Here is a 12731-nt window from a genome sequence, read left to right as displayed (position 1 = left end):
AGTGTGAAAACCTCTTTGTTTACCTTTTTTTAAGAGCTGGATTTTACTGCAGGGGCCAAATAAGCTAGTTTGTACATCAGTAGGGAAGAAGAAAGCATGGAGTGGTTCAAGATTGATTTCCAGACAGGTTTATTTAAGGGAGTGTGGTGAAAATACGTTTTGGCCTTGTGAATTGAGGTACTCTTACCAAAACGCCCTAAGGAAATAGTCTGGAAGAAAAAGGAAGCAGGAGATAGATTAGTTTGGTATCACCATCTTTGTTACCTCCCGCATTGCCCAGAGGGACTGCGGAGAACAGCCGCTCCCCTTTCTGGTTCCTGAGAGCGTCGACAATAAACCTTCGTCTGAATGTTGTTGTTGGGGAGAGATTGTATTGATCCCTGGAAACGTGTCCCTATAAAAGCGTCTTGTGTGCGCGGTGACTGCGGCGACCATGAAGGACTCAGTATGGAAATGGAGTGGACCTCGGAAACAGGGCTCTATGACAAGATAATGGACCACAGAGAAGGCAGGAAGTGCTATTAGGTAGAGAGTGTGTTATCACTTCTGACAGATGGTCCAGGAAGAGATTGCTGGGGGCAAAGGTAGGAGTGTTTGAAGTATGTTACCTTAAGATCATCTGTGTTCTAGTAATAACTCTCTACTTTACAGGTACAAGTTTAAAGAGAATAAAAAACACAACCTGTTCCAAATATTTAACTTTGCCTTGGCAATGTAACAATGGGGCTAGTTGGCCATTGGTAATTGAAGCATAGTTCAGAGGAGGTAAAAAGCAAACCGTATCTAATTATTGACGAATGGTCTATAAAAATTTACAAAGACAGACTACTGGCCAGAGGAAAAAGGCGATTATGGATGCTTACTGATTCTAGAGGGTTGGTATGCTTATTGATGTCTCAACACAAGTCCCACCCACAGCCCTGACGAATGGCCTTACTTCCTTGTTTACTTAAGTCGACTTGATTTATTCAGGTGGGCGCCCCACCTATCTGCTCCATGTTTACAGATAAACCCCCTCAATTCTTTTCCACACTCTGTGGCGTGTCAGTGCTGACAGATGACCTGCCCTTCACCTCACAAGCAGCCCTCTGAGGTGACGCTCTGTCAGTCGGGGGTGCATTACTCTGCCTTCATGGGGAGTGGGAGCCTGAGAGGGTGTGGTGAGGGAGGGTGTGTGTGTGTGTGTGGAGGTGGGGGTGGGGGGAGGGAGGTGGGTGGTTGGTGTGAGTGAGTGGTGGTGGGGAGGGGGGAGGGGGGGGGTGGCGGCGAGGGGGTGGGGGGGTGGCGGCGGAGAGGGGGTGATGGCGGGCAGGGGGGAGGGGGGAGGGGGGTGGCGGCGGCGAGGGGGTGTGTGTGTGTGTGTGTGTGTGTGTGTGTGTGTGTGTGTGTGTGTGTTAATGTCATCAATTGTGGACTGCACCAGAATCTTGTCTATTCATGATTGGTCCTTTGTTTTAAGTATGGTCACAACTGTATATTTTGTGGTTGTTAACCGTGCTTGTATAAGCTTCATAAAGCAGAATGCACTTTTACCGTGCATGCCATGTAATGAACAGATCCTTTAAAGGCTTTAAACAGGAGACTTGTCAGACAACTTCTGGTAATGGGGGCACTTGCTTATTAAAGCCTGCACTTGAGGGGACTGGTGACATAAGCCTGTTGTTGTGCGCCTCTGACACTGCCACCTTTGCAATCGAGCAGATTATTTATGGGAAGAAAGGAGAGAAGTGAGGGGGGGGGGGAGGGGGGGGGGGGGGGAGACAGCAGGGCAATACAGAGGGCAATACAGAGACTCATGAATACCAGTCTGGCCAGCTTCCATCTGCTGTGTGGACGAGAGACTGACTAGTGCTCCTGGAGAAGGTCCTCCACAAGCTGAGCTGACCCCTGAGAGAGAGAGAGAGAGAGAGAGAGAGAGAGAGAGTGACAGAGAGTGACAGAGAGTGACAGAGAGTGACAGAGAGAGAGACAGACAGACAGAGAGAGAGAGAGAGAGAGAGAGAGAGAGAGAGATCCGAGGAGCTCACTATGTTGACTCCTTCAATGTTTAACTCCACCCAGACAGAATCACGCTGGCTGGGGGTGTTGGAACCAACCAGCACAAACATGTTTCTTTTCAGTTCTTGCAAAATGGTTGACATTTCTAAATTACAGTGTTATAAATGGAAATCATTGTTTGCTTGGGTTGTTTCCCCACCCTCTTTACTGAGGATTTGTCTGGTCCTTTCTCCGCCATGACCACTGTGGCATTGGGTGGAGTTGACGACTTGCTGCAACACAACTTGCTGAATGGGACAGAATATCAAATCCTATTTTATTGTAATAGCACACACACACAAACACCAGATGAAAAAACAGGAATCTCAGCAGCTAGGAGAGCCAAGCGTTCTGCATCTAAACTGACGGGCTCCAAGGTAGTCCCTGCCCTCTGGTTGTTTGGATGTGTGGCTCAGCGAGGAGGGCCGGGGCCCCTGTCTGTGGGATGGCTCTGGGCATGACAGATCCCCCCTGCCCTGCAAGCTCACTGGGACCCAAGTGACAGATGGGACAAGCCCAGAGCAGGGCCTGTCACTCAGCGGACGTCAGACTATTGTCTCCTTAGTTCCTGCCCCGTCCCCTCCCTCTTCCCACACCACGCACGATGTGGTGTTTTGTGCTCAGACAAATATAATGTTGGTGTTGAAAGGACTGCAGGGAAGGACGAACAATGCCCACAATGCCGTGCGTCCACCATCTTTAATTCAGAGCGTGGTGATGAACCAGGAGTAAAGGGGAGTTCAACGAACGTCAGCTCTAATTGGAATAAATGCACTGCATTCCAGCACTTTATGAAGGTGCTCTGAAGTTTGAAGTGTTGTTATTAAAGGTTGTAAAAAAAAAGAAAATAGAAAGTGAGTGTGTATTTCTGGGTGTTTTATAGGGTCTAGTTCTGCGGGTGTGATCAGGTTGAGAAGGGGACGCGAAACAACCAGAGAACGACCGTGTCTGGTCAAAAGGACGCTTTGGCTTTGGCATCTTCACAAAAACAACGTCCACCTGGGGCCATTGCCCCGCCCCTATCCCACCAGATCGACTTTCTTTAGCGGAGGAATGAGACACAGACAAATCCTCCAGGCAGAGTCATATAATCTGGGCCTGTCAGGACCTTTATCAAACAGGATCAACTGGTATGCCGGGCCTTTTTCTTCCATCCCTACAGGTTCATGCATTCCTACGGCTCCCAGGAGGTGGATCATCTGTCGTTTGTGGCTCTTCCACTCAAAAGCTTCTGATCTGAAACGACGATAAAAAAAAGATGGGGCTCGCCTTGAAGACTTGCCCCCGTGATAATAACACCCCAACCCTAAATATAAAAAAAATCTAAAATGTGGATAATAATTCAACAATTTAAGAAACAACCCTGTTCCTTGGTCCCGGTTCTGCAGATACACATCTAGTTAGAAGTGAATTCATCGTCCAGCTTCCATGAAAGTCATCCGTAATCAGCTTAACGATTAGAAGATGAAGACAGTGGGTTATTGATCTACTGTCAGACAGATTGTGTATGTTCCTCCCCTTCCCGAGGATGGTCTCTCCTCCTCGATCCTTTCCCTGCTGTCCCTGAGCCCTCCCCCTGTTCTCCAGGGCTGAGAGTCAAGGTAGCACAGGGGATGAATCAAGCCTGGGTCATCGTGACCAGGGCTCTAATCACATCACTTGCTCCTGAGCCATATGTCTTTGTACTCTCTTTAATTGAATTGAGTCCCAGATGGTATTGGCTGGCATACCTTCTTGTGGGCTTTGGTGTGAGACTACAAGGGGACGAATAAAAGCTCTTTGAAATGGTTTTGTTGTGGTCTGTTTTACTTTCTGGAAGCAACCGGGGCCTCAGAACAGGGAGAACATATTGGATTTGTCTTGAACACTAGATATCATTACAGCCCACCTGCACCTCACTGATCTGTTCAGTCCTGCAGCAACCAGGTGTCAACTCTCTGTCTGGAGACCTCCATCGAATTATATGAAATAATCATGATTTTTATAGGTGTGTTTGTGACGTCTGGATTGCTTGTAAATGACAGGCTCATCACATCTGACAGATTTATGTCGGGTAGTGTGACAAACACTTGCCTTATTGGATTTCTGGGTTGTGTGTTTTTATCAGTGCATGCGTATCCTTCCCACCTCAGCAGTGACGATGCAAGCTCCGGGGGGTCTGATGTCACAGCGTGTTCTAGGACGTTCTAAGCCCCTGATTCTGATACATCTATGTGGATGTTAGATACAGAGAATAAACTGTTCAGTTCATGGCTTGGAGACATTAGGTTATTGGCAACTCTTGTTTTCAACTGCATTCATGTTGGAGAGGAAAAGAAGAAGAAAAAAAAACATCCTGTCGCTCAAGTGTCCTGTGTCCGTACAGATATTAATGAGTTCTGTAATTGCTATGTGACTGGAATCTTAACGTTGACTGATGTCTTCTCTGCATAGCCGAGGGGCGGGAAGCCTGTGTGAACCTGTCTGAGCAGAATCTGCTGAGTGAGACCATCCTGTGTAAATACATTACCTGGGGCATGAGGGATTTTCCACAGTAAGTGCACAGGAACCAAGGTAAAACTGGAAGCATTCTCGCTTCCCATGTTTCCTCCTACACATTGGTCCGGAAAAACTAGGCGGCCCAAAGCAAACAGATGTGAGAGCGAGGACAGAGGGCTCCTTTAACAGGCTGCGTGCCTCGTGGTCGGCCAGGGTGGGATGTGGGCTTCCAGATGAATCCAGCAGTGTGGACTAACCCAGGTGACTCAGAGCAGCAGTAATCCAAACATGGTAGATATCCACAGGTAATGTGGTCAGGGTTCACTGAGGCTGGTCTGGTGTAGAGATGAATACACTGATCTGGAATCAGCCATGTACCTCACGGGGAGGGGGCGCAGTAGGATACAGCTCTGTACGAGCGTCACATGACCAGAGCCAACACAGAATCTTTATACGCCAAAATGTTAATGTCTTTTTCTGGATGAATAGTGTTCCGTGACTTGAATCCGGTTTACAGAAAAAGTTGACATGTTGAAAAGGAAACAAGCCTTTTTTTTTTCTCCTTGAAAAGCACAGCTGGTGATGTTGTACCTGTGGGAGAGGAGCTGAGGCAGGGGAACTTGTAGGAACATGTCTAATCACTACGTTTTCTACTCAACGCTGCAGCTAGGATCTACAACAGCACCTTGTTGAGTCTAGAGTGCAGGATTCTACACACACACGCACGCACACGCACGCACAAAAACCTGACAGAGAGCACGTTTATATTTTTCTGTCCGATTCTCCAAGTGCACAGGTGAAACCTGAGGTTAAAAAGTACAAAGGCAATTTGACTGGCAGTCTCTAATCAGGAAGTTGCTGTAGTAAAAGGATTCACTTACAATACAATAGTTTCTCAAAGTTGTAACATTTCCCTATGAGGGTTCACACAGGATTTGGGTCTGAGTTTCTATTAGTAGCATAAAACCACAGTTGCAGCTGTGACACAGTCTCAACCTCTTCTCTGTCCTGGACACATCACAGTGTGTAAGGTCAAGGGTCATTGTTGTCAGCCCCCTGAATCCCTGAGCTCAGTCGGAGTGCACACGCCTGTTGGAAATGACTTGTTGCTAATGGCTGGATCAGAACACTGTGTTCAGGCCTAGCATCGACATGTTGGACAGTCTGACGCTGGCTGAAAGGAGGTGGCCCTTTTCTCGTGACAACGATGTTGTTGTGAAGGAAAGCTGACCGTGCCTGGCACTGAAGACCTCTGCCAGCCGCTTCTAGCCACCGTAGCCAGTGACCACACAACGGCTAGAGCTCCCGCTTTCTCTATTGTGTAGGCTGCAGCTCCCTCTAGTGGTAGAATAAAGTTGTTGCAGAAACGTTCAGAATTTCGGCTGAGGTATGTTATAGGTATGGATACTAATAATATAATGATAATATAATAATATAATTGCACCACACAGACGTTTTTTTAAAATTACATTACAAAATTATGGAGAGACGTGGATTTATGTTTCTGTTATTAGTTCCAAACAGAATGGGCCATGGGAGATATTGTGTGTGGATATTGTAAACAGACAGGACAAGAACAATGGTCGTTGTTAACGTTGAATTCAAACCATGACATCCAAATATAAAATGACTGCATTATTCTGAACCTTTGCAGATATGCAGTACTTACTGCAGTATTTTCCCAAGACTTATTTGTAGATGTTGGCAGGAAGCCAACGCACCTGAACGTTTCATCTCTCCTTAAGGATCTAGCCTAGTTTCCTCGCCCTAAACTTCTGCTCCACCTTATATAAAAAATTCCCCTCTGTCTCCCTATCCTCACTCCTAAAAAACGGACCGGAAGAGTTGCGTTTGTGGGAGTGAGAAGAGAAGATACCAGAATCTCCCCCAGCCTCCTCAGCCTCCTTCCCAGCTCTGACACCACTCTCCCCCTTTCTCCCCTTTCTCCCCTCCCCCCTCCTGCCGTCGTTTTAAGGCTTCTGTGTACTATAGTAAATAATTCAGTGTCAGCGGCGCTGCGTACAGGTCCTGGTGCGGAGGATCGCAGCCTGAGCCTCGCTCCCGCAGTGTGCTCAGACAGCATCTCCACAGAGAGTGCTCCCACACACACACAACCCGGGAAGCTGCAGCGCGCACTCACACACGCGCACACACACACTCTGAGTGAGCATACCACAGGCTGCTTTTGCTCTCTCTGTCTCCCTCTTCATCCCTCCCTCCCTCTCTCTCTCCTCTCTCTCCTCTCCTCTCTCTCTGTCTCTCTCTCCTTAACTCTTCCTCAGTCTTTCCACAGTGCAGCATCACAACAGCTGCTGTCGATTTCGCCGCTACCGGGTCTGTTCTCAAACCACCGAGGGGCAGAACCTAACTTCCAGAAGCAGACAGCCCCGAGACACCAGGTGTCCCGGTCTCTCTGTCCACCCCTGAAGGAAGGATGCTGGACGCCGGAACCAGGAAAGTCCCAGGGTGGCTGAGGCTTATCTTTCTAGTCAGCCTGAGCGTGCTTCTGTGTCTGGTGGAGGGCTCGGAGGCCAGGAGAGCTCCCAAGATCCCCCGCTGCCCTGCCACCTGCTCCTGCACCAAGGACAGTGCCTTCTGTGTGGACACCAAGGCTATCCCCAAGAGCTTCCCCCCTGGAATCATATCTCTGTGAGTACATCACCTCACATTATCAATCTACCTATTCCCCGTCTCGCACTAGTTTTAGACGTGAAATTTTAAATGGCCATAATCAAATACGAAGCATTCTTTATCAAGAATTTCAGGATGAATCATTTCCAGTTTTTCTGCCTGATATCGTGGATGACATCCCCCTCATATTGATTTGTTTACCGTCATATCACACAAACCCACGCTTCTCCTCGTCTGGGGGATCTGCGTTTGACGAGAGAGACCCCAGAGGGTCTGAAGACGTGCGTGTGACCATGGGGCCGTGTGATGAGACGGGGAGGGGGCAGGACAAGGTCAGCTTTGACAGGCTGTGGAAAGCAAGTACTCTGCGTCCCTGTGCCCCCCATCTCTCCTCATCCCTGGAGCAGAGTCAGGCAGCGCTGGCTGAGATAAGGACGACGTGGAGCTGAGAACAGCAGTGGGACGTGCGGCTGGTCCAACAGGGACAGACACCTCACTTACGATAGATTCACCTCTGAGAACCCACGAGTGTTCGGTCCTCGGAGAGACATCCCCCCTCGGCCAGGGTGGATGGGATGCACTCTGAGTAAATGGAGAGCCCTTAAGGACATGGAAACAATTACCCTGAGTGCGGTTAGAAAAACAAGTGAACACAATGTGTGATTTAGCATCGTTAAGTGGAAGAGCATTCAACGGCAAATAAAGCGATTGCATATTAAATCTGCCCCTGTATGTCATTTTGTAGAAGAGCATCTGCTAATTAAAAAATATGACATAATTGAATAATCGAGATGTGTCTTTGAACTGAAGGGCTCATGTAGGTGAAGGTGGCCTCATTCTTTACAACTGCGAAGACAAGGATGTGGAATGAGGAAGCTATGTCCTAGTTTTAAAGCACCGAAAGTACAACCAATTTGATCTAAGCTCAGGGAAATCTTGATAAGACTACGTTTTGTAGTCCCGACAGGTTAGGTCGATACATTGACTAAAGCCCTGGACCCATGCAGACCCTGCATATTAATTTGGTGTAATGCAACTACATAGTCCATCAACTGGACAGGTTGCTTCTTCCACTTGTCAAAATATTTAGTAAAGGCAGGCAAGAGGAGGCCGTTACATTTTTGGAATAACATATCTACTCGCAACTTCTTAAAAAGGTTTCCAACAAATGAAAAGCCATCTGGATTGTTACAAAGTATTGTTCCAGGATGAGCTGTGCGTTTCTGACGAATGTTATCTGTTCCTGTTGTGATCAGGACGATGGTGAACGCAGCTTTCACGGAGATCCCTGAGGGAGCCTTTTCTCATCTTCACCTCCTGCAGTTCCTGTAAGTAGACATGCCTGGCCCATCCCTTCCTCCCCATCTCCTCCTCCTCTGCAGCAGACCAACCAAAACAAAACAAGCCTAACTTCTTCGTCTGAGTAGCATTACACATGGAATAAAAGCCAGAATGTAGTCATTAAGCAGCTGGATATTTTACAGTCCAGACAAGCACCAGCCAGATCATCTGAGCTGACTTTTGTTACGCATGGACAATAAAATCAACACAACCACTATGAAATAAATGGTTATTCAAGTCAGTGGTGGTGACAGAGCAGTGATGAGTGTCTCTGTATCAGTGTCATCGCCAAGGACTGACTCCCTTCAATTCTTCTCTGGTTCACAAAGGATCTTCTGTCCTTGCACATTCAATGGACTGTGTGTGTGTGTTTTGGTGTGTGTGTATGCACGCGGGTGCGAGGGAGTGTGTCACTGTGCGTGCCTGCGTGTGCGTGCATTTGCGAGTACGTGCGTGTGTGTGTGTGTGAAGCATTTATCTGGGATGTGCAAGTTTACACCTGGCCGTGTCGAGTTTCAACCACAGCTAACCCCTCCTCTTTCTGTCCATGTTATCAGTCTGCTGAATTCCAACACGTTCACTGTGATCTCTGACAACGCCTTCGCAGGTCTGTCACACCTGCAGTACCTGTAAGTACACCCCACCAACCCCCCCGCCCCCCCCCCTGCCCCCCCTCAAGAAAAAAATGAAAAAACACCAATACATTCTAGAAACATATTTTTGGTCGAATGAAATAAAGTCTGTAAACCACAGAGCTCCACCAGATAAAGATTGCTCGAGCAATATTGAATATTGATTCCGTTCAAGCCACGGGGAAGCTGATGCTGTCTTGGTACAGCCTGATAAAGCTGAGCAGGCCATTCGGTTAATTGATAGGTTCTGGGACATGCGAGGCTGCGGATGCTGATGGCTTGGCGTTTGCTGCATTAAGAGGTGGCGATGCATTAGGCTCCATAAATGATTTGAGGCTCTGGCTGTAGCGCAGGCCTCCTCCTCCCTCCTCCTCCTCCTCCTCCTCCTCTTCCTCTTCCTCCTCCTCCTCCTCCTCCTCCTCCTCCTCCTCCTCCTCCTCCTCCTCCTCCTCCTCCTCCTCCTCCTCCTCCCTCATCCTCCTCCTTCTCTTCAGCCTCAGGCCTCTGAATCACCAGCTACCAGAGGAAGCTCCCTTAAGGGAATGCTAATGAACACGAATCTCCACATCGACGGCTCCCTCACGTTTGCAGACTGGCTGCACACACGATGGCTGGCTCGTAAACGCCGCTTACTTACACGAGGAAACGTAAAGGAGAGCAGATGTCAAGATCTTGGAAACGGGCTGTTTATGCAGAAATACTTTGTTGCCTAGGCAGCAGTAAATCCAGTAGATCATATTTCCTACTTAAAAGCTTGACAGGCTAATGTAGTCTTTGCCATGTTTTATGTTTATTTGGTAGGACACCTGTTAAGTGAATCGATCGATAAATCTGTATGTACAGGACATCTGAGTCCCTTTAACTGTACTCTCCCTCAAGGTCAGTCGTACAGTACAGTTACACCCTGCCTGGTCTTTTCCCATCAAAGCTGATTCATATTCAGGCTGTGTTCCCTGCTGCCTCCTGTACCTTCAAGCATATTTGGCAAATATGTGTCCCCCAGTAACTTGAAGGAAATCAATAAATTGCTTAAATTGTGGATAAAGTGTATTGTTTTTAAGCGGTTATTGTAATGGGTGGCTTGATTGGAGTTGTGTTTGCCGTAGTAACCCTCTCTCTCTCTCTCTCTCTTTCTCTCTGTCTCAGGTTTATAGAGAATAATGACATTCAAGCTTTGTCAAAGCACACCTTTAGAGGTCTGAAATCTCTGACCCACTTGTACGTATCTCCAATTCCTGTTGTGTACAAGAAACTAAAATGGGTGTCACCGTGTTTGGAACAGTAATAAAACCATTAACACACAAAAAAAAACGTTTCTCTCCTTTACAGATCACTGTCTAATAACAACCTGAAGGTCCTCCCGCGAGAACTCTTCAACCACCTGGACATTCTGACGGACTTGTAAGTGTGATTCACGATACATTTCATCTCCATACCTTCAGAAGAGTTATGGAGTCGGGGAAACCGTTTTCTATTTCAAACTAGGGATTTTCTTTCCGTCACCCAGAGACTTAAGGGGGAACTCTTTCCGCTGTGACTGTAAAATCAAGTGGCTGGTAGACTGGATGGAGAAGACCAATACTTCCGTGCCCACCATTTACTGCGCCAGCCCATTTGAGTTTCAGGGTCGAAGGATCCACGAGCTCAACCCACGAGACTTCAACTGCATCAGTGCAGGTTCGCCCTCAGCCAATCGCATCTCTCGTTTATTCATTAGCTCATTTGTTTGAACCAGAAGCAGTGATATACATGCATCTCTCCCTCTACAGACTTTGCAGTCTATGAGACCTTCCCATTCCAGTCTGTTTCAGTGGAGTCCTATGAGTTCAATGGAGACCAGTTTGTAGCCTTCGCCCAACCTGATTCAGGCTTCTGCACTCTGTATGTATGGGACCATGTGGAGATGGTCTTCCGGAAGTTCCACAACATCACATGTACGTTTATCAAAGCCTTTCTGAAGTCAATACATTACTATCTTCTATCTTCCATGTTGGTGTCTATTTTCTCAAAATACACTGCTAGACCATTAGGACGAAGCTTGTCGTACTACAATGATAAACAACTAACTAAACCCAATTGAAAAAGATAACGCCATCTTTGTGTGTGTTTCCCAGCTCGCTCTGCGGTGTACTGCAAGCCTGTAGTGATAAACAACACGCTTTACATGGTTGTGGCTCAGCTATTTGGAGGTTCCCACATCTACAAGTAAGACGTGGTTTTCTTCAAAACTATTTCCTTTAAAAACCTGGAAAGTAACACAATCCTGACTTTTTTTACATTCATAACAAATGTTTGTCTGCAGATGGGAAGAGGACCCGCTGCGGTTTGTGAAGATCCAAGACATCGACACCACGCGTGTGAGGAAGCCGAACTTTGTGGAGACCTTTCAGCTGGATGGGGATTGGTACTTTGCAGTGGCGGACAGTTCGAAGGCAGGCTCCACCAGCATCTACCGCTGGAACAGCAACGGCTTCTACTCCCACCAGTCCCTGCATCCCTGGCACCGCGACACTCACGTGGAATTCCTGGAAGTGGGAGGCAAGCAGCACCTCATCCTATCCAGCGCCTCTCAACCCCCGGTGGTCTACCAGTGGAACCGCAGCCAACGCCAGTTCGTCTTCCAGTTACAAATCGTAGAGCTGGCCGACGTGCAGATGGTCAAGCATTTCTGGGTGCGGAAGGTCCTCTACCTGTGCCTCACCCGCTTCATCGGCGACTCCAAGATCGTCCGCTGGGACGGCCAGCGCTTCGCAGAGATCCAGACCCTCCCGTCCCGAGGCTCCATGGCCGTGTATCCGTTCACAGTGGGCGTCCGTCAGTATCTCCTCCTGGGCAGTGATTTCTCCTTCTCCAGGGTGTACCTGTGGGATGACCTCACCCAGCGTTTCCAGCCCTTCCAAGAGCTTAACATGAGAGCACCTCGGGCCTTCAGCTTGGTGTCAGTGGACAACAAAGACATTCTTCTGGCCGCCAGCTTCAAAGGCAACACTTTGGCCTACCAGCACCTTCTGGTAGATCTGAGTGCCAAGTAGAAAACAGGACAAAGTGGATATTGTGCATTTGTTGAGAGTATTTATTAACACATGCTGAAAAGAAGAACTTGTCTAAGCCATGTGACTAAATGCCTGTTAGCTACCATGAATTTAACCTAAAGTAAAGACTAATGGACAATGCATTGTCAAATTCAAATGTTTGCCATACTCTGATTACTACAAAGAGGAATTAAATCAAACGATGCCTGTGTTGTGATGTCAAAATAGTTCACCATCTAGATATACGTATAATTATGCCATTGTAAATAAGTGTCATATCACTATGCAATTTCACTGCTTATTCTATCTACCAGCTACTTGGCATATTAATGGGATGTGACAATGCTGATGTTTATGCACTGATCTTCGAGACAATACAAGTGAACAGCGAGTGGTGTCAAACGCATGTTCACCCTATATGTTTTCTATGGTACGAATGCATATTCATATAAAATTACTAACTGTTGTAAGATGTAAGGTTTAACCATTAAAACTAAAACTAAAATAAACCATTCGATCAACTTTTTCTTTGTCATATTTAGTACTTGCCATAATGTTGCGCAACCTAGAATTTAGTGAT

At 47.4% G+C, this 12731-nt stretch overlaps 1 protein-coding gene across 2 annotated transcripts; it reads left to right on the top strand.

The window, feature by feature from the left end:
- The first annotated feature begins 99 nt into the window (after positions 1-99).
- On the top strand, positions 100-12664 carry lgi3 (leucine-rich repeat LGI family, member 3). Of its 2 annotated transcripts, XM_047016061.1 has the most exons (10): positions 100-584; positions 6798-7164; positions 8403-8474; positions 9045-9116; positions 10266-10337; positions 10449-10520; positions 10627-10796; positions 10889-11053; positions 11234-11324; positions 11422-12664. In XM_047016061.1, the coding sequence occupies exons 2-10, from the start codon at positions 6950-6952 to the stop codon at positions 12149-12151; spliced, it is 1659 nt and encodes a 552-aa protein (XP_046872017.1). In that variant the 5' UTR covers positions 100-584; positions 6798-6949; the 3' UTR covers positions 12152-12664. The 2 variants fall into 2 exon arrangements, with proteins under 2 accessions (XP_046872017.1, XP_046872016.1); XM_047016060.1 differs by lacking the exon at positions 100-584 and having other exon boundaries at positions 6725-7164.
- The last annotated feature ends 67 nt before the right edge of the window (positions 12665-12731 follow it).

Source organism: Hypomesus transpacificus, unplaced genomic scaffold, assembly GCF_021917145.1.
Source record: "Hypomesus transpacificus isolate Combined female unplaced genomic scaffold, fHypTra1 scaffold_31, whole genome shotgun sequence".
NCBI lineage: Eukaryota > Metazoa > Chordata > Actinopteri > Osmeriformes > Osmeridae > Hypomesus > Hypomesus transpacificus.
Note: the sequence above shows the minus strand (reverse complement) of the source record. Positions and strands in the feature narration are given on the sequence as shown.